General features: G+C 45.9%; 1 protein-coding gene across 5 annotated transcripts in view; it reads left to right on the top strand.

Annotated features, from left to right (window-relative positions):
* Positions 1 to 24,498, top strand: part of Bicral (BRD4 interacting chromatin remodeling complex associated protein like) — an 84,485-nt gene that overhangs the window by 45,511 nt on the left and 14,476 nt on the right. For 2 of the 5 annotated variants that reach the window (XM_035450367.1, XM_027389155.2), the window contains exons 3-5: positions 7,937 to 7,982; positions 8,413 to 8,620; positions 11,696 to 13,369. In XM_035450367.1, coding sequence (XP_035306258.1) covers positions 7,942 to 7,982; positions 8,413 to 8,620; positions 11,696 to 13,369 — 1,923 coding nt within the window. In that variant the 5' untranslated portion in view covers positions 7,937 to 7,941. Of the gene's footprint in view, positions 1 to 6,119; positions 6,861 to 7,936; positions 7,983 to 8,412; positions 8,621 to 11,695; positions 13,370 to 24,498 lie in introns of those variants that run through there. The other 3 variants (XM_035450368.1, XM_027389154.2, XM_027389153.2) reach the window with 3 other exon arrangements.

The following is a 24,498-nucleotide window of genomic DNA, read 5'->3' as shown; positions in this document are numbered from 1 at the left end:
CAAAAGTCCATAGGGCAGGGCACTAAAATGGACAAAGCTGCACAGTTCCTGGGGATTGAACATAGAGCTACCTAATACATTCTAGGCAAACAGTCTACCAATGAGTAGCCCATCAGTCCGTGACTGTTAGAAAACTCCCCACACGTCTCAAGAACCACCCATAAGTATTAAAGCTAACTATACTTGAAGCTCACTAATGAAATGTGTAATTCATGGGGCATCAGTTGAAGTACTCAAAGGACCTCAGGGAAGGTTGGAATTAACCCTCTATTAAATATTAACAAGGGGAGAAAATGGATTTCCACAAGCCATCCCCTGACCTGTACACACACACCACACTCACTCACAGAAAAACAAATTAATAAATAAAAATTAAGGAAGCTTGAGCTGGGACTGTGGCTCAGCTAGGAAAGTCATTGACTAGCACATGTAAAACCCTGGGCTGGAATCCCCAATACCACAAAAACCAGATGTGGAGTGCACACCTGTAATCCCAGCACTTTGAAGGCAGAGGCAGAAAGTTCAGGAAATCTAGATCATCCTCAGCTTCCTAGCAAATCCTTGGTTTACAGGAGCCCTTTAAAAAAATGGGAAGTGGGTGGGAAAAATAGCTCAGTAGGTATGGGTGCCTGTCAATCAATCAACCGTGCAAGCCTAAAGACCTAAGATTGAGCCCCAGAACCCATTGACAGGTGGAAGGAGTGTACTGACTTCGAAAAGTGATCCTCTGATCTCCACATATATGCCATGGCCTACACATGTCAACATACATCATGGACACATACAGTTAAAAAATGTAAAAGCAGCCAGGTGGTGGTGGCATAGAGGTAGGCAGAGCTCTGTGAGTTCGAGGCCAGCCTGGTCTGCAGAGTAAGTTCCAGGAAAGCCAGGGCTATACAGAGAAACCTTGTCTTGAAAAGCCAAAAAAAAAAAAATTAAAAAGTGAAAGCAGCCAGGCACTCTAGAAGAAGAGACAGTTAGTTCTCTGAGTTCAAGACCAACCTGATATACATACTGAGTTCCAGAACCCTGTCTCAAAAGACAACAAAACAAAACAAAAAATTAACAATCAAAGTTTTTAAAGTAAATTATTATATCCTAGACCAAAAAATAAATACCCAGCACCTGGGGCTGGAGAGATGGCTCAGTGGTTAGGAACACTGGCTGCTCTTGTAGAGGACCCGGGTTTAGTTCTTAGCATCCACATGGTGGCTCACCAACAGTTCTAGAGGATCAGATGTCCTTTCTGCCCTCCTCTAGTACCAGGCACTTGTGACAAACAATATGCAAGGCAAAATATCCATGCACAAAAATAATTTTTAATTAAAAATTAATCAGCACCTGGTAATATAAATTTAAGGTATACAGATGAGGTGGCCCTTGCCTGTAATCCCAGACAATCAGGAGGCTCTTCAGAGGCAGTAGAATCAGAAGTTCAAAGTCATCCTGAATTATGAATTGGATCTGAGTCCAGCCTGGTCTACATGACACTCTGTCTCCTCAAAAGAGAGAAGGGAGGGAAGGAAGAAACCAAGAGGAATGAATCACTGGGTGAGACTAGCAGATGAGACACACAAAAGGAGAGAAATGACACAGGATTCTAAGTGTGATTCCCTGGCACCACCAAACACAAAACAAGCACACACACAAAAACCAAAACAGGGTGTGGTGGGTCACACCTATAACCCGAGTCCAGGAAAGGCTGAAACAGGATGATTGCCAGGAGTTTGAGGCCAGCCTAGTCTACACAGTGAGAGCCTGCCTCAAAACAACAGCAGGGGCACTGGTTGTTCTTGCAGAGGACCCAGGTTATATTCCCAGCACACAAGACCAAGCTAACAACATGAGTCCACATCCCAGCAGCAGCATGGACTGTATACAGTGAGTTAATAGGTCTGTGTGTATATAGATGGAGATAGGAATGGAAATTTTGGGGGTGTGGAAGGAAGGATTTGGGGCTGATATGGTCAAGATATATGCATGTATGAAATTATAAAGAGTAAACAAAAGATAGTAAAAAGAGACAGGCCAATGGTTAAGAGAACTTGTTTTTTTGTAGAGGACCTTGGTTTAGTTCCCAGCACCCATATGGTAGCTCACAACTATCTGTTACTCCAGTTCCCAAGGCTCTGATGCCCTCTTCTCACCTCCATGGGCTCCTGCACACACAAATAAATAAAAATATACTTTAATGGCTTAGCATTTAAGAGCACTAGCTGCTCTTGCAGAGGATCCAAGTTTGTTTTCTAGCACCCACATGGTGGTTCATAGCTGTCTATAACTCTAGTCCCAGGGGATAGGATGCCTTCTTCTGAACTCCTTTTTTGTTTGTTTGTTTTGTTTTTCAAGACAGGGTTTCTCGCCGGGCGTTGGTGGTGCACTCCTTTGATCCCAGCACTCGGGAGGCAGAAGCAGGCTGATCTCTGTGAGTTCGAGGCCAGCCTGGTCTCTAGAGCGAGTGCCAGGATAGGCTCCAAAGCTACACAGAGAAACCCTGTCTCGAAAAAAAAAAAAAAAAGACAGGGTTTCTCTGTGTAGCCTTGGCTGGTCTGGAATTCCCCAGTGCTGGGATGCATACACCAACACTGCCCAGTTTCTTCTGAACTCTTGGAGCACAAGTCACTCACATGTTGCACAGACATACGTACAGGCAAAAAGAATTTTAGACATAAAATAATAACAATTTTTAAAACCTTAAAAATATTTTTAAAGACCTGCTGTGGGCACACACCTCTAATCCCAGCACTCTGGAGACAGAGCCAGGCAGATCTCTTAGTTGGCGGCCAGCCTGGTCTACATACAGATCAAGCTCCAGGACAGACAAGGCAGAGAGAGAGAGAGAGAGAGAGAGAGAGAGAGAGAGAGAGAGAGAGAGAGAGAGCTGGAAATGGTGATTGTTTGGTGTCTGGTTGGGTTTTTTGTTTGTTTTGCTTTTGTTTTCATTATCGTCAGCTTGACACAAGCTAGAGTTATCTGGGAAGAGGAACCTCAGTTGAGAAAATGCCTGTCGAATTGTCGGTTGGCTACCCCGTGGAGTATTTTCTTGATTAATGATTGATGTGGGAGGCCTAGGCCCAGCCCACTATGGATGCTGTCTCCCTTGGGCAGGTGGGCCTGGGTTGTATAAAAAAGCAGGTTGAGCAAGCCAGAGGGGGCAAGCCAGTGAGCAGCACCCTCCGTGGCCTCTTCCTCAGCTCCTGTCCCCAGGTTCCTGCCTTGAGTTTCTGTGCCCAATGACGGCCTGTGATGTAGAAGTGTAAGCTGGAATAAGCTGTTTCCTCCCCTAAGTGGCTTTTGGTCATGGTCTTTATCACAGCAATAACAACTCTGAGACTGTGAGTAAAAGTCTCAGAACTGACAAACAGGATGCTGAAGATTCCGGTCCTGCCAATGGTGCCCCTTGCTGCTGATCAGCACAGTGCCAGAGATGAGCCAGCACATTGATCTTTCTGGCTTTATTTAATAAGCTAGCCTACTGTGCTGGCTCTTTGGTGGCCTTTTAATGTCATCGTCTCTAGGATGTATTTTTGGAAGAAGGAAAAGTGTAGAGAGCTGGATGTGGTGGCTTGAGGTGGAGGCAGAAGGAGCAGGAGTTCAAGTTTACCTTGACTCCATGACAAGTTCAAGGCCAGCCAGGGCGGCATGAGACCCTATCAATAAAACAAAACAAACAAACAAAAATCACCAGGCAGAGCAAGATAAGGAGGGAAGCAGTTCCACTCATCTTTCTTTTTGTAAAGTTCTCCTAGTAAAGGAGTTGAAATTTGTAGCCTTCCAAGGACAACCCTCTACCTCCCTCTCCCGACTTGCCCCTAGGACTAGTCCTGCCACATAGAGCAGCTGTCACTGAGACTTTGTCATGCTCAATTACCTCTCTTGGACTAAGAAATAGTTTCCAGTCGTTGATCTGGGAGCCTCCCCTAGAGAAGGATCCATCTTTCACATAACACAGCCTTACAAAATTCACATGGTGTCTGTGGCCCATCCTGCCACTGTGGGGCTGTGAAAGAATGAGGGAAGACCTCAGCAAAAGTACAGAAAACAAGGAAGAATCCAAAGAGATGGGATGGCTCAGTGTGTCTCAAGGCCCTTTCTGACAAGCCTGGTGTTTGATTTCTTGATTCACATGGTGGGAGGCCAGAAGCACACATGAGCCATGACATGCACGCACAGGCATGCATACACACACACACACACACACACACACACACACCCCCACACACCACTAAACAAATACATTAGCTAGTTAAAATATTAAGTTGGGGAGCTAGAGAGATGGTTCAGCACTCAAGAGTGCTTGCTGCTCTTTCAGAGGGCCTGGGTTCAATTCCTAGCACCTTCATGGCAGCTCACAACCATCTGTAACTCCAGTTTCAAAGGATCCAACAGTCTTCCAGCCTTTCCAGGCATTGGGGAGAGCACACATGTGGTACACATACGTACTTGTAGGTGAACGCTCATACATATAAAAATCTTTTAAAAAATTAAATTGGGGAAAAGCTTTTTGTTTTGTTTTTATGTGGGGAGTGCACAGAGGTCAGAGGACAACTGTGTGGAGTTGGTTCTCTCCTTCCACCTTTGTGTGAATGAAACTCAGGTTGCCAGACTTATGTGACAGATGCCTCAACCCACTGAGACATCTCACAAGCCCTTCTTTTGCTATTCTTTGAGATAGGGTCTCTATGTAGCTCAGGCTGGTCTTGAACTTACAGAGATCCACCTGTGTCTGCCTTGAAAGTGCTGGGAATACAAGTGTGTGCTGTGCCACCACTCCCAGCCACTGGCCTTTAAAAAGTAGAATTCTCAGGGTTCCCTGGCTGTGAAGGCGCAAAGCATTTTACCCACAGGCCAGAAAAGGTTGCCTGCCTGGTTGGGCTGGCTTTCCCAGCAAGTGTTTGATGAGCCTCATTGGTTTGGTGAAGGAGAATATACACTAACTTAGATTTATCTCACAGTATAAACTCTCTTAGCTGGGTCCCATCCCCGTTATCAAATATGTATGTATAATTGTTCTGTTAGGACTACTCAGTGGGTAGCTTGTCTCTTCAAAGTCTGAGGTAACGGGTAATCTCAGTGCTTGTAGGGCTAGTGGGAGTAACCCCCACGGGGTGGCTGGTGTTCACCTTTCAGGAATGAGTTACCTTCACAGCTTCTGTCAAGTAGCCAAGCTAGATAAGTGTATCATCAGGAAGGAAGGGAAACTGGGAGAGATATGGACATGTGTTTTTTGGTTGTAGGTTTTTCTCATACTTTTATCCGTGTGTGTGTGTGTGTGTGTGTGTGTGTGTGTGTGTGTGTGTCTATGTGTCTGTGTCTGTGTGTGTGTGTGTACATGTTGGTGTGTACCTGTTGGTACCACTTCACTTTTTGAGACAGGGTCTCTCACTGGGACCTGGAGCTTGTGAGTTATGCTGGGATGGCAAGCCAGTGGGCCCAAGCATCCCCAAGCATCCTCCTGTCTGTGCTCTCCAGCACGGGGGTTACCAGTGTGTGCCACCATGCCCAGCTTGCTATGTGGGTGCTAACAATAAAACTCACCAGCTGATCCATCTCCTCAGCCCCCTCATTCATGTTTTCCTTAGTTAATTTATATCAGAGCTACAGACACTGTTTCTTTTGTGATGCTGAGATCAAACCATAGCATCTTATGTGCTGGACCACTGAGCCCTATCCTCAACTTTAAAAACTAAGTTTAGAAGGACCGTATGTGATAATGCATATTTTTAATTTCGGCATTCTCAGGCAAAAGCCAGTGGGAGTTCAAGGTCAACCTGGTCTACATAGTGGGTTCCAAACAAGCCAGGGACACATAGTGAGACTGTCTCAAAAACAAACAAAAACCAAACATAAGCATAAAGGGATATTCCATTTAAATAGCCATGTTGAAGTAAATCCAATACATTTTATAGGCTGAAAGATACATCATAATTGGACAATTTATCCCATGTGATTGGGATGTCTGGGAGATGAGGTGTGGTTTATACTGATATGAACTAATGCTTGTTAGATAACAGGGTGTATTATATATTTTTTTGTGTGTGTGTTTTCTGTTTTGTGATATTTGTTTTTTGAGGTGGGTTATTATGTAGCCTTGGCTGTCCTGGTACTCATTAGGTAGATCAGGCTGCCCTTAATCTTGCACTAAGCCTCTGCCTCCCAAGTGCTGAGAATACAGATGTATGCCACTATTCCTTGCATGTGTGACAGATCAACATATCCCTTTGATGATAGTTTTCCTGTTTCCTTCCCAGTCCTGTTTCCAGAAGTCATGTGTTCAGTAACATTCCTGCCAGCGGTGACCTCAAATAACTTTTAGCCTGGGTCCTAAAGAGCCCATTTCCCACGTCTAGCTGTTCTTAGTTTCAGCCATCAGTGTTGTCTTCTGGTACAGGCTTCCCACTCCCCCTCCCTCCTTTCTCACCCATCATCTCTCCTCACCCTGGGTTCTACTCAACTGGTGTGATCAACCCAATCACTCAGCAGCCCAGCAAACCCAACTATCCTGGGAAGGAGTACTTACCCTTTCATGCTCTTCCAGATTAGAGAAAGTACCTTTCCCTGTGGCAGGAGGGAATTCTACATCTGTTAGGCCTTGTGATTGATCTGGGGGAACCGAGGGGAGAAGGGAGTTTGAACAGGGAAAAAAATTCTTCATAGGACTCTTCCTTCCCTCTGCCGTCCTGGGCATGCCCCTCCTCTGGGCATCTCTTCAGGATTTCATTCCTCCGTCCAACTGCCGTTCACAACTGCCCTTTCCAACTGCTCCAGAACTCTTGGCCCTGGCGTTCTGTGATGTAAATTATTCCACGCATGGCTTGAAATGGGTGAGAAGCAGGGTTGCCAGGTGTCGGATCACTAGTGTAAGTTGACTGGCTCTCGGGGGAGAACCACTCCTGGAATTTGTTCAGTTGTTACTGTCTGGGCCACAGCTGTGCTGGCCATGCTTGGGGCTGCTGCGGGCAGGGAGAGGGAGCTCTGGGCTGGAGTGGGGTGAACTTCTGCTGGAGATTTTCTACTTTAAACATTCTCAGTCCAGCTATGGATTATTCAGCATTGAACTTAGACAGTATTACTGTACCAGGAAGCACCCAGGCCCCATGGCCAGAGGCTGTACCACCAGCAGCACAGGGCCTCCTGTTTTGTCTCCGAAAGTTGGTAGAGCTCACTGCATTCTGCCTTCCTAGAGATCATCAAAATATGTTGAGAGACCTAGATTGTTCTCCGTGCTTAGAAGCACACAGTCACATTACTGAAAGACCCCAGAGTCTGTGAGAGCTTTTCTAAAGCATTCTACATTTGATGGAGTCACATTTTATCTTTTATAGTCCGATAGGGAATCCACATATGGGAGGGTGCCGCCAGCTCTTAGATTTTTCTAGAATCTTTCTACCCATAAGTTGAAAAGTGATCTATAGTAAAAACAATTTAAGTCGAAACCTTTTTCAAGTAACTGCAAATTTTTATACATTTTACCTTTATTTTTATTGGCTTGGTTTTTGAGATAGGGTCACATGTAGCCCAGGCTGGCCTCAAACTTGTCATGTAGACAAGAGTGGCCTTCTTCACCTCTTGATCCTCCTGTCTCTACCTCCCAACTTCTGGGATTGCAGGTGTGTACCACCATGCCTGACTTGCTTGTTTACTCTTTATTTATGTATGAGCTGGGATCTTGCTTTGCCCAGGCTGGCCTTGAACTCTTGGACTCAAGTTCCTCTCCCTACTCAGTCCTCCCTGAGCAGCTGGGACAACTGACAAATGATACCAGGCCCACCAAACACAAATTTTTCAAATGACACACTTGATAATCAACTGAAGGAAAGCTTGTGTGCATGCATGCCACTTACTCTGACAGAAGAGCTCAGGGCGTCACATTTTCTGTGCGTCCACACTGCTGGGCCCTCTATGCTCACACCCACTCTCTCTCCTTCCCTTGCAGTTGTCATGGATGATGATGATGACTCGTGTCTCCTTGATCTTATTGGGTAAGATGCTTGTTTGGAACCCAGGGTGGACCCCTTGTGTGAGGTTTGAGAAACAAAAACAGCTCCGTAGGTATCTTGAAAGCTTCTGGGCTTTTAAAATAAAAATTAATAATTAACTGTGGTTACAGCAGAGGGACCAAAGAGATAGTTTCACATATGAGTCATAATTCAGTAATCCATTCCTGTTTTGTTTTGTTTTCTTAAGTCCCAAGATGCCAGGCCAGGGTGTTGCTTACTGTTAGAGGGCTTGCCTACACAAACCAGGACCTGAGGTTGATTCCAGGAGGCAGAAATGAAGAAATGACTGAAAATAAGGAGCTTTTGCTCAAGCTAATAGTGTTGTTTTCTTTTTGCCTTCTTAAAATGTCAACAGCATATTTAAATACAAGTAGTGTGTTTATTTGTTTTCCCCTCCTTTCTTCCTTTCTAGAGACCCTCAAGCATTGAACTATTTTCTGCACGGACCTAGTAATAAATCGGTAAGTGACAGGCAAGTGTCTCAGACAGACATCGCTTTCGACTCTCCACACTCCGCCAGTAACCACCATGTTGAATTCGCCCCTTTGCAGAGCAGCGATGACTTGACAAATGCAGGATATTCTGCAGCCAATTCCAATTCAATTTTCGCCAATTCCACGGTGAGTATTAGAAGCAGAGTGCACGCTTTCTGTCTCAAAGAGACAGACCTTGTCAACTGAGACGTTCATTGCCTCTGTAGCGTAAGAGCCATGGCCTCTCACTGCAACTTACAGGGAGGAAACATCTATTAATTACACCAGTGTTTTCTTTTGGTCATATAAGTCAGGCTTATATGGTATTTGCCTCACCAATTTCTTTTTAACATTTATTTTATGTATGCATATGGGGCAAGGAGGTTATGTGTGTGCCTATGTGTACTTTCAAAGGTCAGAAGGACAACAGCCGTGAGTTGGTTCTCTCATTCCACCATTCGGGTCCCAGGGATTGAACTCAGTTCCTAAGGCTCGGCAGCAGGCACCTTCACCCGCTGAACCATCTCTCGGGCATTTCAGTTTCCTAAGCTTCCAGCCTTCTGAAATGACTCCAATGTTGGCGTGACTCCAATGTTCAACCTTGCTATATCAGTTTAAGGAGACTTTTTAGTTATAGTTACAAGTTTTCATCTGAAGCAAGAAAAACGTAATAACTAATGCTTTGGAGGATGTAGTGTGTACCTGTTCCTGAGGGCTTGTATGTACTGCATCTAATGCTCACAGTACCTACCGCCAGGAAGTGCTTTTACCATTAGCTCTGCTGTGTGGACAAGGAGACTAAGACACAGAGAGCTTTTTACTTGGCCTGTATTCACACGGCCGTGGGACACATAGCTAGGATTCTGACTCAGGCCCCAGCTTCTGGAGCCTATGTTGTTAAGTTCTGGGAGAATTTAGACAGGATGGGAACTGAGGAGTCTTATTTGGAGGCCCTCTAAGATCGCTATGGTAGAAGCTGGGGAAACGGCTCAGTAGGTGAGAGCACTTTCTGTGTCAGAATAAGGACTTGAGTTCAAATCCCCAGGATCCACATAAGAATCCAGGAGCAGCTGCAGAAGTGCCTATAACCCCAGTGCTGGAGTCTGAGATGGGAGGATGGTTGGGGCTTCCTGGGTGCCAGCCTAGCTCCAGCTTCAGTGAGAGACCCTGATTCAAGGGAGTGAGGTGGGGGCTGCTCGAGCATGCACACCTGGTCCTCACGTGTACTGTCTACACATCTCACCACACACACACAAAGGATTACTGCTTCACCTTACATCACCTCATCTTTTTCATTGCATTCCTCTTCTACAGATGATGGTCTGCTGTGGGACTGCCCAAACCTTGTCCACCTCTGAATTTGTTAGTCTGTACATCTCAGGAATGCTCAGTTTTCACAGTCAGAAAACACAATAACAGACTATCTCACAGTGGCCCATGGAAACCACTTCTCAGTGTAGTCAACAAACATGGACTCACCATCATCATCAGAATCTCACAGTCTTTTTTTGTTTATTTTTCGAGACAGGGTTTCTCTGTGTAGCTTTGGAGCCTGTCCTGGAACTCGCTGTGTAGACCAGGCTGGTCTCAAACTCACAGAGATCCACTTGCCTCTGTCTCCTGAGTGCTGGGATTAAAGGTGTGCACCACCAACACCCAAGAGTAGTTGTCTTTTATGAAATTGTTTTTAACTTTCTTTTTGTTTCTTTTTGATTATAGCATGGTATACACAGCAGGATTACCTCCTAAGGCTGAGGGGTAGCTCAGTAATAGAGCACTTGCCTTGCATGCATGAGGCCCTGGGTTCCTTCCCCAGAGCAGCAAATTAAGATAAACAAATATATTAATTATAGTCTTGACTCTCTTTGTATATACGTTTCAGTAGTCGTAAATAATTTAATATTTTATTTAAGTGGCTGTTTCTTCCTAGCATTCTATTTTACTTTTTCTAAAATTCTGTCCCACAGAAGATGACTGCTCATAGTAGGTGTCTTAATTTTCATTACTGTCTTTAGCTTCTCTTCCTGGGTCTGCATTGTAGTCTCTATATGGATTGCCTGTTCCCAGGGGTTCCTTAAGGACAAAACTTACATATATGTACATACCTGGAAAACGGTGGCTTTTACTTTTGAGTTAATTGGGTTTGTTTTTGTTTGTTCACATGCTTTTAGATTAAGATATTTTTGCTTAGTACTTGAGTTAATAAGTAATACTTCAAGGAAGTTTCACTAGCACCCATTTTATGTTGGGACTTACTTTGGTCTGGCCTTGTCTTCGGGGCTATAGTGGGTACTTTCTTGGACCTCTAGCAAAGATACACCCAGAGCTCCTCAAACTTATTTGCCATCTTGGGGTGCATTGGTCTGGATGTACACCTGTCTGGGCTAACTCCCACTCAAGTCTTAGACTGGGAACAATTCAAGAAACAAAGTTTTTGTGGGAATGGGTATCACACAGTCAGGTTCTAGGTCAATCTTTAGTACCCCTACCCCCAAAAATGGAAAGCTAGCCAGGTGTGGTGGCACACTCCTTAAACTCAGCATTCAAGAGGCAGAGGCAGGTGGATCTCTGAGTTCCAGAACAGCCAGGGCTACAGAGAGCCCCTGTTTAAAAAAAAAGAAAGGAAGGAAGGAAGGAAGGAAGGAAGGAAGGAAGGAAGGAAGGAAAAATGACACCATCGCTTAGAAACATTAAGGTGATTTCTAAGATGTCCTTAAGTTATGTCATGTTGTTATCTCTCTGCCTGTGTATCTATTTTGTTGTTGTTGTGCTTTTGAGGCAAGTCTTACTCTATAGTCCTGGCTTGCCTGGAACTCACTATGTAGATCAGGCTGGCCTTGAACTCACAGAGCTGTACCTGCCTCCAGAGTGCTGGGATTAAAGGCCCATGCCACCGTATTCTCTATTTATGTGTGAGTTCTGAGACTGCAGGTGTGAGCCGCCACACCTCTTGCTGCTTCTAATGTGTTCCCTGCAAAATAATCTGTCAAAGCAATGAAATAAAATAGGAAAAATAAGGCAGACAATTTGAAGAAAGTTGTGTCTTACAGGAGGACTGCAGGTTCGAGGCCAGCCTCAGGTTAAAAGTAACAGCAAACAAAAAATTGGTGTGCCCTGAAAACCAATCATTGAGCTTTATTTGTATTTATTCCAGAGTGAGATTTTATGGTGTCTTCTGAAGGTTCGATGTGCCTTGTAACACACACTGCTTCTGCTTTTTAGAACGCTGACCCCAAATCGTCCCTCAAAGGTGTAAGTAACCAGCTTGGAGAAGGGCCCAGTGATGGACTGCCACTTTCAAGTAGCCTTCAGTTTCTTGAAGATGAACTTGAGTCTTCTCCTCTTCCTGACCTCGGCGAGGACCAACCCTTTGACATTCTTCAGAAATCCCTGCAGGAGGCTAATATCACTGAACAGACGTTGGCAGAAGAGGCGTACCTGGATGCCAGTATAGGCTCCAGCCAGCAGTTTGCACAAGCTCAGCTTCATCCCTCTTCATCAGCATCCTTTACTCAGGCTTCTAATGTTTCTAATTACTCAGGTCAGACACTGCAGCCTATTGGAGTGACTCACGTGCCTGTGGGAGCATCGTTTGCAAGCAATACAGTGGGTGTGCAACATGGCTTTATGCAACACGTGGGGATCAGTGTTCCCAGCCAGCATTTGCCTAATAGCAGCCAGATTAGTGGCTCTGGGCAAATACAGTTAATCGGGTCATTTGGTAATCAGCCTTCCATGATGACTATTAATAACCTAGATGGCTCGCAAATCATATTAAAAGGTAGTGGGCAGCAAACCCCAACCAATGTGAGCGGAGGGCTTCTGGTTCACAGACAGACTCCTAATGGCAACTCATTGTTTGGGAACTCCACTTCCAGTCCCGTAGCACAGCCTGTCACCGTTCCATTTAACAGCACAAATTTTCAGGCATCTTTACCTGTGCATAACATCATTATTCAAAGGGGTCTTGCACCAAATTCAAATAAAGTCCCAATTAATATCCAGCCAAAGCCGATCCAGATGGGTCAGCAGAGTGCGTACAATGTGAACAGCCTGGGAATCCAGCAGCACCATGTACAGCAAGGCATCTCCTTCGCCTCAGCAAGCTCGCCCCAGGGCTCCGTGGTTGGTCCACACATGTCTGTGAACATTGTCAACCAACAGAACACAAGAAAGCCTGTCACCTCGCAGGCCGTGAGCAGTGCAGGGGGCAGTATCGTCATTCATTCCCCCATGGGCCAGCCTCACACCCCTCAGAGTCAGTTCCTTATACCTACAAGCCTCTCTGTCAGCTCCAACTCTGTTCACCATGTCCAGACCATAAATGGGCAGCTTCTTCAGACTCAGCCCTCTCAGCTCATCTCTGGCCAAGTGGCCTCAGAGCATGTCATGTTGAATAGGAATTCTTCTAACATGCTCAGGACCAACCAACCGTACTCTGGACAGATGCTTAACAACCAGAATGCCGCCGTCCAGCTAGTGTCTGGACAGACTTTTGCCACCTCTGGAAGTCCAGTGATCGTCAACCATGCCTCTCCTCAGATGGTCGGAGGACAGATGCCCTTGCAGCGGGCTTCGCCGACTGTATTACACCTGTCACCTGGGCAGAGCAGTGCTTCCCAAGGAAGACCAGGCTTTACCGCCATGCCTTCAGTGACCAGCATGTCAGGACCTGCTCGGTTCCCTACTGTCAGCTCAGCCAGCACTGCTCATACCAGTCTTGGGTCCACAGTGCAGTCTGGGGCATCGGGATCAAACTTCACTGGAGACCAGCTGACACAACCAAACAGGACTCCAGTACCAGTCAGTGTGTCCCATCGTCTTCCAGTCTCTTCTTCCAAACCTACCAGCACTTTCAGCAACACACCGGGAACGCAGCAACAGTTCTTCTGTCAGGTTAGTGTCTGTCATGTGGTATGATGGGAAAAACGGAATTTTTGTTATATTCATTCAAATATAATTTTCACCTTAGGTGAAATTTACCTTTTAGCTTCAGTCTTTCAATTTATGGTTGATGGTTCAATTTATGGGGCATTGTAGTTTAGAGTGAAGACCCTGGGATCAAATGGGATTTGGGGCCAGTGAGATGGCTCAACAGGTAAAGACATTCACCACCAAGCCTGACAACATGAGTTTGACCCCTGGGACCAACATGGTAGAAAGAGAGCTCTGCCTCCCAAAGTTGCTCTCTGACATTGACACACATGGTACGGCATTGACTCACTGTCTGTCACTGAGATGAAACACCAGGACCAAAGGCAACTTGAAGAGGACGGGGTTTGTTCAGCTTACATTTCCATGTCACTTCATTCATTGAGGGAAGTCAGTGTTGTAATTCGTTCTTCTTGAGCCTAGATTTCTCCTCCTATTTATTCTCTCTGCCCATCGGCCTCACCTATCCCTCTCCTGCCTTAGCTATTGGCCATTCAGCTCTTTATTAGACTAATCAGGTGGCGTAGGCAGGCAAGGTGAAACAGATGCAAAACATCTTTACATAATTAGACAAAAGCAGCAGAGACAAATGTAACACACCTTCACATAAAGTAATATTCCACAGCAGAAACAAATGTAACACATCTTTGCAAGTTAAAATAATATTCCACAATAGTGTGTATTGTGTAACAGTCCTGGCTGTTCTGGAACTCACTCCGTAGACCAGATTGGCCTCAAACTCAACAGAGATCCTCCTGCCTCTGCCTCCCATGTGCTGGGATTAAAGGTTTGTGTCACCACCTCCCAGCAGAAGCAGCTACTTTTTGCAGTGTCCCTGGGTTTGGGTGACTGTGAGTAAACTCAGGGTATGCATTTCCAGGGTTGTCAGATGTTGTGTCCTCCAGACTCTCAGTGTGATTGATCCCATCCCTGGTACTGTTAACTCTGAACACTGGGTGTCCTCCAGGTTCCCCCATCATGTTTCTTTCTACGGGGTGTGGTGCATGCTGTGCACTTGGGAGATGGAGGCGGGAGGATCCAGCAGGACTCCAAAACTAGCCATGACTCCATAGTGAGCTTGAGGCTACCCTGTTTTTCACAAAGAGAAATGCTTGAGACTCTGTAGACACAGCCTTCCAGGCTGTCTACACTAGTCTAAGCTGCCAGTGGCAGTTCCTGACTTACTGTAGTGTTCCCAGGTGGGGACAGTGTCCCCAGGGTTCACAGCTGCTCTGCGCTGACTAGATTGTACTCTGGGCAGTTTTCCTCCTCCTCTGGTGGTGTTTGTACCCACAGACTCTCATTTTACACAGTGGGCACAAACTGGCCACAGTTGGCGCCCTCCACAGTCTCCTGTCCCTTCCCCATACATCCTTTGTGACCAGAGTGCTCTTCAACTTGTGACAAACAGTACGTTCTGTAATCATTATTTGATTTCTCTGCCCCTTCCCTGGAATCAGCATGTCTTGTTTGTTTTCTTTGAGACAGTCTTGCATAGCCCAGGCTGTAGTATAGTCAAGATAGCCTTGAGTTCCTCATCCTCCTCCTAGCCCCACCTCCTAAGTGCTGGGATTATAGGCATGCGTCATCATGCCTGACTGGAATCTTTTTTTTTAAAAACAGGAGAATCCTATTCTGATGGTGACACTCTATCTAAAAACCAGCATCTGGAGCTGGGAGTAAAATTCAGAAGTAGAGTGCTTGCCAAGCGGGCCTGGAATTCTGGGTTTGGTGACCAGCACCATGCACACATATAGTATGGTTGATGCTATCTATGGATGAAGGGGTATGGTAGATATGGGATGTGTGTGTGTGCAGAGGCAGTGTAGCTCAGGGGTACATGCCTGCCTAGTGTGCAGAAGACCCTGGATTCCATCCCCAGCCCTGCCCTCCAGACAAACTGAGCAGAGTGTGTTGTGTATTTACTGCTACTGTGTTCTCTCAGCTGGGAAATGGCGGCTGTGTGTGTGTGAGGACTAAGTCAGCTATGTTTCCTCCTGAATCTGTGGCTATATGTGGACTTCTCAGTTTGTATCACAGGAGAGTTCATTGCACACTTTCAGGTCTAGCCCACAAAGTCGCCATCATTTCCAGGCTTTTAATTCCTTTCCTGTTAGCCAGAATTCCAATACCACAATATATTTATTTGTTCAACCCCAGCATTTACAGAAACCAATTTTAGGCTTGCTCATCCATGTTTTTCACCATTGTGAAAGCAAGCATAGTTGTTAGACCTGATGCTGGTCTACATAATGAGTGCAAGCCAGCCATGGTTACACAGTGAGAACCTGGCTCAAGATGCACAAGTTATTTGGTTTGGCTCCCCATCTCCTTGGTGTGGCTAGGCCACACCTTTGGAATACTGTTGTGTTTACTTGTTTGTGCGTGTGTCTCATTCTGGGGCCACAGTAGGCACGGATGCAGACCAAGCACTTCCTGAACCCAGTGTCCACGCATTTCCCTCTCTCACTCAGAAGGAGGCATCTGATAGAGTCTCCTTCAACTTTGCTTTTGCTTTTGTTTTTAGGTCTGTTGTGTGTTTGTTTGTACATTTGTTTTAGGATTTTTTGTATGTGAGTGTTCTGTCTGCATGTGTGTCTGTACACTGTATGTGTGTCCGGTGCCCTCAGAGGCCAGAAGAGGGCTCTGGATACCCTGCAACTTGAGTTACAGATGGGTGTGAGCCACCACATGGGTGTTGGGAATCAAACCAGGATCCTCTTGAAAGATGCCAGTGCTCTTAACTGATGAGCCATCCATCCAGCCATGTTGGTTTTTTGGGAGTTTTTTGTTTTGTTTTTAAGATTTTATTTATTTATTATGTACACAACATTCTGCTTCCATGTATATCTGCACACCAGAAGAGGGCACCGGATCTCATAACGGATGGTTGTGAGTCACCATGTGGTTGCTGGGAATTGAACTCAGGACCTCTGAAAGAACAGTCAGTGCTCTTAACCTCTGAGCCATCTCTCCAGCCCCTGGATTTTTGGTTTTTTGAGACATGGTCTCATGTATCTAGGGCTGGTCTGAAACTTGCCCCGATCCTCCTCCCTCAGTCTCCCCAGTGCTGAGATTACAAGTGTGGGTACCATCAGGCCCTACTCTTCCTTCCGTTGCAAACAAACAAACAAACAAAAAAAGGTTCCTAAACATCCCAAATACCCAATAGTAGAGAAAGTGGTTGGACATTTGGAAATACTATATAGCTATTCAAATGTTTCCCAAACTATGGTGGCCTAAACATATCTTTAATCCCAGCACTCTCAAGGCAGAGACAGGCAGATCTGTGTAGACCAACTTGGTCTACAAAGTGAATTCCAGGTCAGCCAGAACTGTCTCAAAATGATAAAATTTAAAAAAAAATAAAGTGGTTTCCAAAAATTTAGGGGAAAGCTGATAATTTTCAGTGAAAATGTTTGTGTAAATGTAAAATCTTTAATGAACAGCCTGGAAGAATAAAGATGAATTAGAAATGGAGAGTCCCCTGCTTATAAACCCCCAGAAGGTCTGGTGGCAGGTCTAAGGCCAGCTTCATGTCCTCCTAGCTCTAGGAGCTTGTCCTACAAGAAGTGGTGCTGCCTCCGAGCATCTTTTGAACCATGCTTCCACACTGCCTAGAAATAGGTGAGCCTCAACTGAGCATGGGAACACACAGGAGGCTGGAAGAGAAGTGGGGGCACACACCTCTAATCCCAGCATACAGGAGGTTGGAAGAAGAGAATTGTTGCAAGTTCAAGGCAGCCTGGGCCAAGAGTGAGAGACCCTGACACAAACATAAACAAGCAAACATAAGCTGTGCAACTAATAACAATGCAAAGCAGTACCCAAATAGTGGATTGCTCACAGCCAGTCCCTCCTTCCCCATCTCCTCCTGGGGCCCTTAGATTCCCTGTGAAAGCCTCTGCACTTACACTGGATGACATGAATAGACAGGCTGCTCATGACCCTGCAAACACTTTACTCTGCTATGTATTGATCAGCTTCTTCTTGTTGCTTTCTTTCTTTCTTTCTTTCTTTCTTTCTTTCTTTCTTTCTTTCTTTCTTTCTTTCTTTCTTTCTTTCTTTCTGAGATACAGTTTCTCTGTGTAGCTCTGGCTGTACTGGAACTCACTCTGTAGACCAGGCTGGCCTCGAACTCACCTGGCTCTTCCCTCTGAGTCCTGGGATTAAAAGGCGTGTGCCACCCAGCAATCAGCTTTGTTTTTATCATAATCAGTTATCTATTTTCACCTATAGCATGGCCATTTCCCTCCCCCTACCTCAAGTGGAAGAAGTCTATTGCTGACTCCCCATTTCTTGTATATAAAGCTACCAAGACTCTCCTTCCCTTGACCAGAAAGATGGCTCAGCAGTTAAGAGCACTGTTGCTCCACCAGAGGATCTGAGTTCAATTCCTAGCAGCTACTTGGAGCTCTAAAAGCTTTCAGAAAAAGAGACAAATACTGGCAAAGAAGCCTCTCCTGCTGCTTCGGGATAGTTTCTTGTGGCTTTTTTTTTTTTTTTTTTTTTTTTTTGCAAGAAAATCAAGGAAGTAGGTTGTTGGTTTCGTTTCTAGGCTATTCTGCCATTTGTTTTCAGGAACTCCATCTGGAGTGAAGCAGTGAGGCACAGGGCTTTGGAGGCAGCATGCACTGCAAAGTGATAAGTAGGTGACCTGCATTTATATCCGCAGAACCAGGAGTGACTCCTCCCTTATAATTGCTGTGTAAATTTCCAAAGAAATCATGGGCTGTTCCAATGAACGAAAATATCATTATATGAACACATAGTGTTTATGTTTGTGAAAATTTAAATTTAGCAAGTATTTTTCAAAGATTTGTTTTTATTATTTTTTAATTTTGTGTGTGTGTCAGTCTGTAGGCACATGAGTACAGGTGCCTGAGGAAGCAGAGGTATCAGATCCCCTGGAGCTGGAGTGGAAGGCAGTTGTGAGCCACCCAGGGTGGGTGCTCAGAACCAAATTCAGGTCCTCTGTAAGAGCAGTAAGTGCTCTTAACTGCTGAGCCATCTCCCCAGCATTTTAATAATATAAATGGTTAATATTATGAGCCAGTGAGAGAGCTCAGTAGTTAAGCACTTGCTGAGCAAGCCTGGCAACCTGAACTGATCCCTGAAGCCCACGTGATGGCGGAAGGAGAGGACCCACCCCACAGAGGTGTCCTCTCGCCACACGTGCACACTCACACACATGCACACACACAATAATAGTAATATAGTTTTTTAACTATTAACATTCAAGAGGACTAAATTTTGGGAGGTTGCATCCAGTGTAAGTAATTCATTAGCTTGCTCCCAGGCACTCACATAGCCTGGTCTACAAGAGCTAGTTCCAGGACAGCCTCCAAAGCCACAGGGAAACCCTGTCTCAAACACCAAAAAAAAAAAAAAAAGAACAGGGAGTTGTTGAGTCCCAGTTTCCTCCCCCCTCTCCCAGCCACCCCTTGCCACAGGTGTCCCAAGGAGTCAGCTCCCTGGGCTTTGAGTCTCATTCCCACTCCCTGTAATGGGGAGACTAGAGCCGCAGAAATCCGAAGGCTGCAGCATACTGTTCACCTGGTGTTGCCTGTAGCCTCTATTTTGTAGTATTTGTTTTGTAGTATACTGTGTCTGTGTGTGCCTGTATGGTGTGCACACATACAAACATAAACACACTTTTTCCTCTGAACCAGGGTCTCGTCACCATTCTGTGTTGTCACTGCCATACCCAAGAAATTTAATGTCAGATTTCTTTGAGTCAAGACATTAATGCCATTTACAATATTTTTTCACTCAGAATTCAGACAATATTGTTTACACATTGGTGGCTTACATCTTTAATGCCAGTGGTTAAAAGCACTGGCTGGTCTTGCAGAGGAACTGAGTTCGATTCCCAGCACCTACATGGGACAACTCACAACTGTCTGTAACTCCAGCTCCAGGAAGCTCTGACACTTCTGGCCTATGTGGGCACCTGCACAGACATGTGTACACACACATACACATAATTAAAAGTAATAAAAATCAACATTTTTATAAAAGCCTTAAGGGCCTGCAAGACAGCTCAGCAGGTAAAGGTGAGCTCGGTGCCTGGCCTCCATGCAGTGGAGAGAACCCAGTCCCATGGCTGTCCTCTGATCTCCACAGACACTGTGGCATGTGCTCCATACACACACCCCACAAATGTAAACACATCCCCTCCCACACACAAATGTAAACAAATAAAACAAATCCTTGAACAGAGTAGATAAAATAGTGTAATGAGCCTGACTGTTCAGTCAATTATTGGCTGTGGCCCCAAAGAGCTCTTGTTCACCTGGACCTCAGCCACTCAACCCCCACCCCCTCCCCCGTTGCTCTTTTGAAGCTACTCAGCAGTCCAGTGTGCGTCTCCGATCCTGTTGTGTTCCTTCATACTTAACATGCCTTTTCCTTCTTTTCAATGCTCATGTAGTCCTAAATTGGACTGTGGTAGAGCCAGTTCAGGCTGGGTCCTCAGGTCACCATCTCTGAGCATGGCTTCCTTTTGTAGGCTTGGTTGAGACTGCCTTGCCTCACACTGAGAAGCAGTCATCCTCCCTGGAGCCCTGGGAACTGAAGCCTTAAAGCCAAAAGTAACTCCCAAGCTTTGTGTTGTCTTGTGAGTGGATCAAAATCTAAGTCAGTGATTAAAGCAGGTGGCTTTTTTATGAGAACTTAGCATGTCAAACAAATGATAGGTCCAAATCTCTTCAGTGCTCCAAAAGATTTAGTAGATTTAAAATTCCTTGAGAGCCATGAGCCAGCATGCTCCCTCACAGTCTGGGCTGTTAGAGTGCAGGTGTGCAAGCTGAGCTCTCTCCAATGCCCCGCCCTCTCCTGCTTTAACTGTGTCTGCATTTATCCAGAGCCATGGGCCTGCTTTTTTCTCCTGTACTTTTAATAAGTCACCAAACCCTATAAAAAAAAAATCTTTTGAGCTGAGCAGTGGTGGCGCACACCTTTAATCCCAGTACTCAGGAAGCAGAGGTAGGCAGATCTCTGTGAGTTCGAAGAGAGCCTGGTCTACACACAGAGAAACCCTGTCTCAAAAAACTTGCCAAAAAATTATTTATTTATTTATTTATTTATTTATTTATTGAGACAGTCTCTCTCACTATGTAGCTCTGGCTGGCCTCAAACTCAAAGAAATTCACCTGCCTCTATATCCCCAGTGCTAAAAAGTGTGCTGCCACCACACTCAGCTTTAAATTCTTCTTTGAAAATATTTCAAACATTCAATCCATGAATGTTGGAAATATTGACAGTAACTAGGACAGTGCTGGGACTTAAGCAAATTATTTTTAATCCTTACCTTGGAGCTGCATATAGCACTACTGTGATAGTCCCACGCCACCGTGGAAGAGGTAGGCACGGTGCTCACGGTGCTCACACACACTGCCCTGTACTGTACTTTTGTACTGTCTCCTTTTCCATATTCACACTCTGTGGTAGGCCAGAGGGAGCTTTCCTGGGAAAGCAAGAGTTGGGTGAGGAGGCCCAGCTGATTCACCCTTGCCTGGTCTCAGCCTGTCTTTAGTTCTCTGTCTGAAAAATGAGGAACTTGGCTCCACAATAGGGTCATCTGGGGAGCTGCTAAAAATGTGGATGTCTGGACCTTATCCCCATAAATTCTGATCAAAACGGCCTGGAGCAAGGACCATAGGCACCGATATTTTCCAAAAGCTCTCAAGTGACTCTAAAGTGCAGCTCAGGGTGAAGGGCACAGGGCAATTCCCACAGCCCATTATGGCCCTAATGTCACCTCATTAGACAAGTGTTCCTCATCAGAGTGATCGATGTGCCTTACGCCTCTCCCTCACAGCACGATTCCAAAACAAACCTAAAACATTTGCCTGGTGACCTGAGCCAGCTCCTCTGGGAGCTTTCCACTTCTAGGAGGAAGCATACATGGCTGGCCTGCACTTAGGGTCTCTAGTCCCCCATGGTTCTCTGAATAGACCAGACATATAAGTGGCACTTTTGAACCTACACTGATGGTATCCACAGCCTGACCTTTTCCACCCTGCTTCAGTGGCTCCCTCCTTCAGGCTCCCATCCAAATGCCTAGAAGTTCCACGGCTCCTCTCTGATCTCTTTGCATGTTTTTCTTTTCATTTGTACTGAGTATGTGGCCCCACTCTGTGAGGTGTTTTCTTCAATCATTCACTCAGCACTGAGTATTGCCATAGGGCAGTCCCTGGATCATAAAATCCTGTTCCAGGAACCCAGAGAAGCCAGTGTTCACATACACTGTTTCAAAAGCATGTGTTGTCATGTTTACACAGCCCAAGATAGTGCTGACTGATCTGGGATCTTCCATTGTTATTTACTTTTGTGTGTGTGGGCCACACACACACGCCACACTGTGAGTGTGCGGGTCAAAGGACAGCTTGTAGGAGTTGGTTCTCCTCCCTGTGTGGGACCCAGGGGTCACACTCAGGTTGTCTGGCTTGGCAGCAGAAGCCTTACCTGCTAAGCCATCTTGCTGGCTGCTGGTCTGTGAACTTCTAAAGGAAGGAAGGGGCAACATGACAGAGGGTCTAGGTAGGAATGTTCCAGAAAGGAGAAATGAAAAGCTTGGGAGAGAAGATGGCGTGTACCAGGGGGGAAGGAGGAAGATGTCTGGTGGGAAGGTGTCTAGGTGCATATCCATTAGGTCTTAGACGTCCTGTTAAGAGCCATGTTGTGTCAGCACTTGGAAGCCGAGGCAGGCAGGTCTCTGGGAGTTCAAGGACAGCCTGGTCTACACAATGAAAGCCTGTCTCAAAAACAAAACAAAGCAAAACCAAAAGAACCTGTGTTGCTGGGCTGGGCGTGGTGGTGCATGCCTTTGATCCCAGCACTCTGGAGATAGTGGCAGGAAGATGTTGGTGAGTTTGAGGCCAATGTGTTCTATCTACATAGAGAGTTTCAGGACAACCAGGGCTACATAATGAGATCCTGTCTCAAACAAACAAGAAACCCAGTGTCATAGGCCAGGCATGGATACGCACCTGTATGTGGTCCAGGCACTTGGGAGCTGAAAGGTAGACAACAAATCAGGAGTTCAAGGTTAGCCTCGGCTGTACGTGAAGCTGCCATGGACTGTGTGAAACCCTGTCTCAAAAAACAAACAAAAAATAGCCATTGTGTTAACGTAAATGTGCAATAGTGAAGACTCACGTAGCCTCATGGTGGGAAGTACATGGATTGAAACAATGAAGTTAGAACTTGTGATTGTCTGCCAAGGTGGAGGAATAAGGATGACACAGATCCTGACAGTGACAGAAACAGGGAGAGTTCTTATTCTAAAGGAAGTTGCTAAGTTTGAGATGTGATCATCAAGTCTGAAGCAGCCAAAGGACAATCGGGTGTAAAATAGCCATACAGTGTAGGACGGAAAGGGATGGGGTGAGCAGCATAGAAATTGTAATCAAGGCCATGAGAGTGGCTGAGATGGAGCAGGGAGACTGTACAGGTAGAGAAGGGAAACCAGGCCAGTGAGAGCTGCAGCATCTCAGCATGGGGACAGTCAGTGCAGGGATAGTGGCAGCCAGTGTGAGGATGGTGACAGCCAGTTTGAGGACCGGGAAATGGTAAGCTTAGCTTTAAGGACCCAGACACAGAATGCATGGCAGAGGGAGAGCACTCATGAGAAGTCAGAAGAAGGGAGCCAAGAGCCTGCGATGGGGTCAGTGCAGAATCACATTGCAGTAGACCGAGAGTCAGGTGTAATAGCTCATGGCTGTAACCCCAGCACTTGGAAGACTGAGGCAAGGATCTGCTGTGAGTTCAAGGCCAGCCTAAGCTATACAATAAGACCCTTTCTGAGGAAAACAGAAGGAAGTGGAGAGATGGCTCAGTGGTTAAGAGTACTTGCTGCACAAAACTGAGGACTGGAATCTGGGATCTTAGTGCACAAGTAACAAGTCTAGTGTCCATCACATGCTGTGACATCAAAGGGGGTGGAGACAAGAGGATTGCTTCCTTGTGGCCTAGAAAACTCCAGCCTGTGGCAACAGAGTTATAGGAAAGGACACCTGAGGCCCTCTTGTGGCCTCTGAGTGTGCTCGCAGGCTTACGTGTGCCTTTGCATGCCCCCCCCCCCACACACACACACATAGACAGCATAAAGAAATAGTTTTAGCTTTTAGTTTTTCAAGTCAGGATCTCTCTACATAGTCCTGGCTGCCCTGGAACTTGTTCTTGTAGACCAGGCTGGCCTCCAACTCAGAAATCTACCTGCCTCTGCTGGGATTATAGGCTTGTGCCACCACACCCTTCGGAATGGGTTTTTTGAAATCTCAAAGACCACTCCAGTGACACACTTCCTCCAATAAGGCCACACCTCCTCATCTTTCAAATAGTGGCACTCCATGGTGTCCAAGTAAGTATCCAGATCTATGAGCCTTTGAAGGCCATTCTCTTTCAAACCACCACAGCTTTTAAGTGTTGACTCAACCTCTCAAATCTGGAGCTACTGCCACTTGGACAGATTAGTCACTCTCTCTGTTGCTGTGATAGAACGGTATGACCAAGGCTGGGTGGCCTTTAATCCCAGCACTCTGGAGGCAGGCAGGCAGACCTCTGTGAGTTTGAGGCTAGCCTGGTCTACACAGTGACTTCCTGAACAGCCAGAGCTACAAGGGGAAAAAAAATATGACCAAGGCAATTATAGAAGGGAGAGTTTAAGAGTATAAGAGAGAATCCATTAAGGCTGGGAGGTTTGACAATGACGGGCATGGCAGCAGGGGCAGGGCCTAAGTGACCACACCCTCAACCAAAAGCAGGAAGCAGAGTGAACGAATGAAGAAGAAGAGGCTGTGGATTTGAGAAAGGACAAAGTGGCAGGTGCATGAGAGGACTGGAGGGAGAAAGGGAAGGAGGGAATTCACAGAGATCCGCCTGCCTCTGCCTCCCCAGTGCTGGGATTAAAGGTGTGCACAACCACCGCCCGGCTATTCTTTTTGTAATATTTAACATGAACATGGTTGAATGACTGGAGAGAGAGCTCAGTGGCTAAGAACATGCTCTGCTCCTGAGGACTGAATTGGGTTCCCTAGAGCAAGGCTGTGTGGCTCACATTGCCGTAAGTTCGTCTCCCAGGCACCAGG

This window comes from Cricetulus griseus, assembly GCF_003668045.3.
Source record: "Cricetulus griseus strain 17A/GY chromosome 1 unlocalized genomic scaffold, alternate assembly CriGri-PICRH-1.0 chr1_0, whole genome shotgun sequence".
Classification (NCBI taxonomy): Eukaryota; Metazoa; Chordata; class Mammalia; order Rodentia; family Cricetidae; genus Cricetulus; species Cricetulus griseus.
Note: the sequence above shows the minus strand (reverse complement) of the source record. Positions and strands in the feature narration are given on the sequence as shown.